The following is a 1797-nucleotide window of genomic DNA, read 5'->3' as shown; positions in this document are numbered from 1 at the left end:
GTATTCACCCAAACCATGGTATAATAGTAGCAGGAATTCATTGAGGTAAGAGGTGTGCTGAAATGCAGTTTTAATAAACACTCATCACTTATTTATTCACTGTAACTGCATGGAAATGCTTCCAACCTTTTACCACCAATGTCTTCCTTATTTCTCCCTCTCTCAGGTTCCCAGCTCAGCCCATGAGATCCTGTATGTGAAAGAAGAAGAGTTTCTGTAGCCTGTAGTAATTGACACCAGATGAGTGCAGCACATCAGTGGTTCCACTGCCTCTCTGTATGAATCTCCTGAATCCGACTGTAGTGCAATGTGTAGGAAGCACTGAAAAATCAGAGAGATGGAGTGAAAGTCCCTGACTTTGTGATGTAATGGAACAGATAACACTGCCCCCTGCTGGGCTGTACTGAAACTGAGACCCACATGTAAGCACACACATGCACAGTGGAGGAGCTGGCTCTTTCTTTATGCAGAGTTCTGTTTCTTGATACTTTCAGTATGTGACACTTCTGCGTTGTACGTTGTAGTGCATACATGGAGAATAACTTTTGTAGCTTATATGTCTAGTAATGTAGACAGAAAATATATGGATGACCTATTTTATGGCATATATGCATTTCCAGTCTGGTTTTATGTCTTTGTTGACATGTTCATTCGTGTGCAGCTTGCTAACAAGGGAGCATCTGTAAATAATTTCCACATAAGATTGAAATTTTTTGTTTAATGACATGACTGCAATATTTGCATATTGTTTAATATCATCTAGCAAAAAAACACCTCTCTGGAAATGTTTGTTAAACTGTACTGTAACAAAATTTGCACTAAAGCAATTAACACTGAGTGGGAGTTGATTTTACCATCAATAATTTCTAGTGTAATGTATTGCAGTAATTACACTGAGAATGCTATACTATCACTCTTCTACAGTATGCTGTAACAGTGCACATTTGTCAGTATGACCATAGATATGATTTAATACATGAATATATGAAGAGAAGCTGTATTAAGTGACAATATGGTGTTTGTTTAAGTAATTAGCAGAATGCTGTTGTAGACAAAGAAATGGATTCAGTTTGACTCTGACATTTTATTCCTGCAGCAATACAAGCTCTCTTTGTCAGTGTTTCATTTGTGCAACATGTGCTGTGCTGTAATAATCATTAGTTAATAACACCTCACTCAGGTTGTGATGTTACAGATTCGTTTTTGTGACTCCAGAAATCCTCTACTAACAGGACTGTTTGCTGTCTAAAGCCAAACTCTTGTGTCTTTGGCTCGGGCTGTTGTGCAATAGGCGGCTAAGCTGTGAAATGTTTCATTGTGCTGAGAAAGATTTTATTTCCTCCCACAACATCATCAGCCTCTGATCTGTCCTACACAAAATCATGTCATGTAATATTGAGGATATGAGCAGTCATATTCAGTGAAATAAATTGGATTTGTTGTTTGTATTGCACTTATTTTCCACTAGATGGCAGTGATTGCACACATGAATCCACACAAGAGCCTGTGAGGCCTTCACTGACAGATACATACACAGTTATGTTACCAGATCAGTTATTTTAATTTTTTATACAGAAATGACACACTTTCTTAAGCTACATTTAAATATAAACTTAGAATGTACGTTATGATAGAATAAGGAAAAAGCATGGTTGTTTTCTTTTGTTCATCGTAGCTATGATGATAGATGACACGATCCTCAGATAGTTTACTCTTCTTATTTTAACACTATCACATGTTTCCTTGTTTTCAGAGATCATTGGGAGATCAACTGGCATTGCTTCTGTGCTGTAAACT

General features: G+C 37.2%; 1 protein-coding gene across 1 annotated transcript; it reads left to right on the top strand.

The window, feature by feature from the left end:
* Nucleotides 1-163: 163 nt before the first annotated feature.
* On the top strand, nt 164-1404 carry LOC118321085 (kelch domain-containing protein 8A-like; the record flags this gene model as incomplete). The annotated part of the gene is given in 1 exon segment (XM_035652278.1): nt 164-1404. A coding segment is annotated over 1 exon segment (57 nt), but the record flags the coding sequence as incomplete, so codon positions are not given.
* Nucleotides 1405-1797: the final 393 nt, after the last annotated feature.

This window comes from Morone saxatilis, unplaced genomic scaffold, assembly GCF_004916995.1.
Source record: "Morone saxatilis isolate NCDOM2014 unplaced genomic scaffold, NCSU_SB_2.0 Contig11, whole genome shotgun sequence".
NCBI classification, from domain to species: domain Eukaryota; kingdom Metazoa; phylum Chordata; class Actinopteri; family Moronidae; genus Morone; species Morone saxatilis.
Note: the sequence above shows the minus strand (reverse complement) of the source record. Positions and strands in the feature narration are given on the sequence as shown.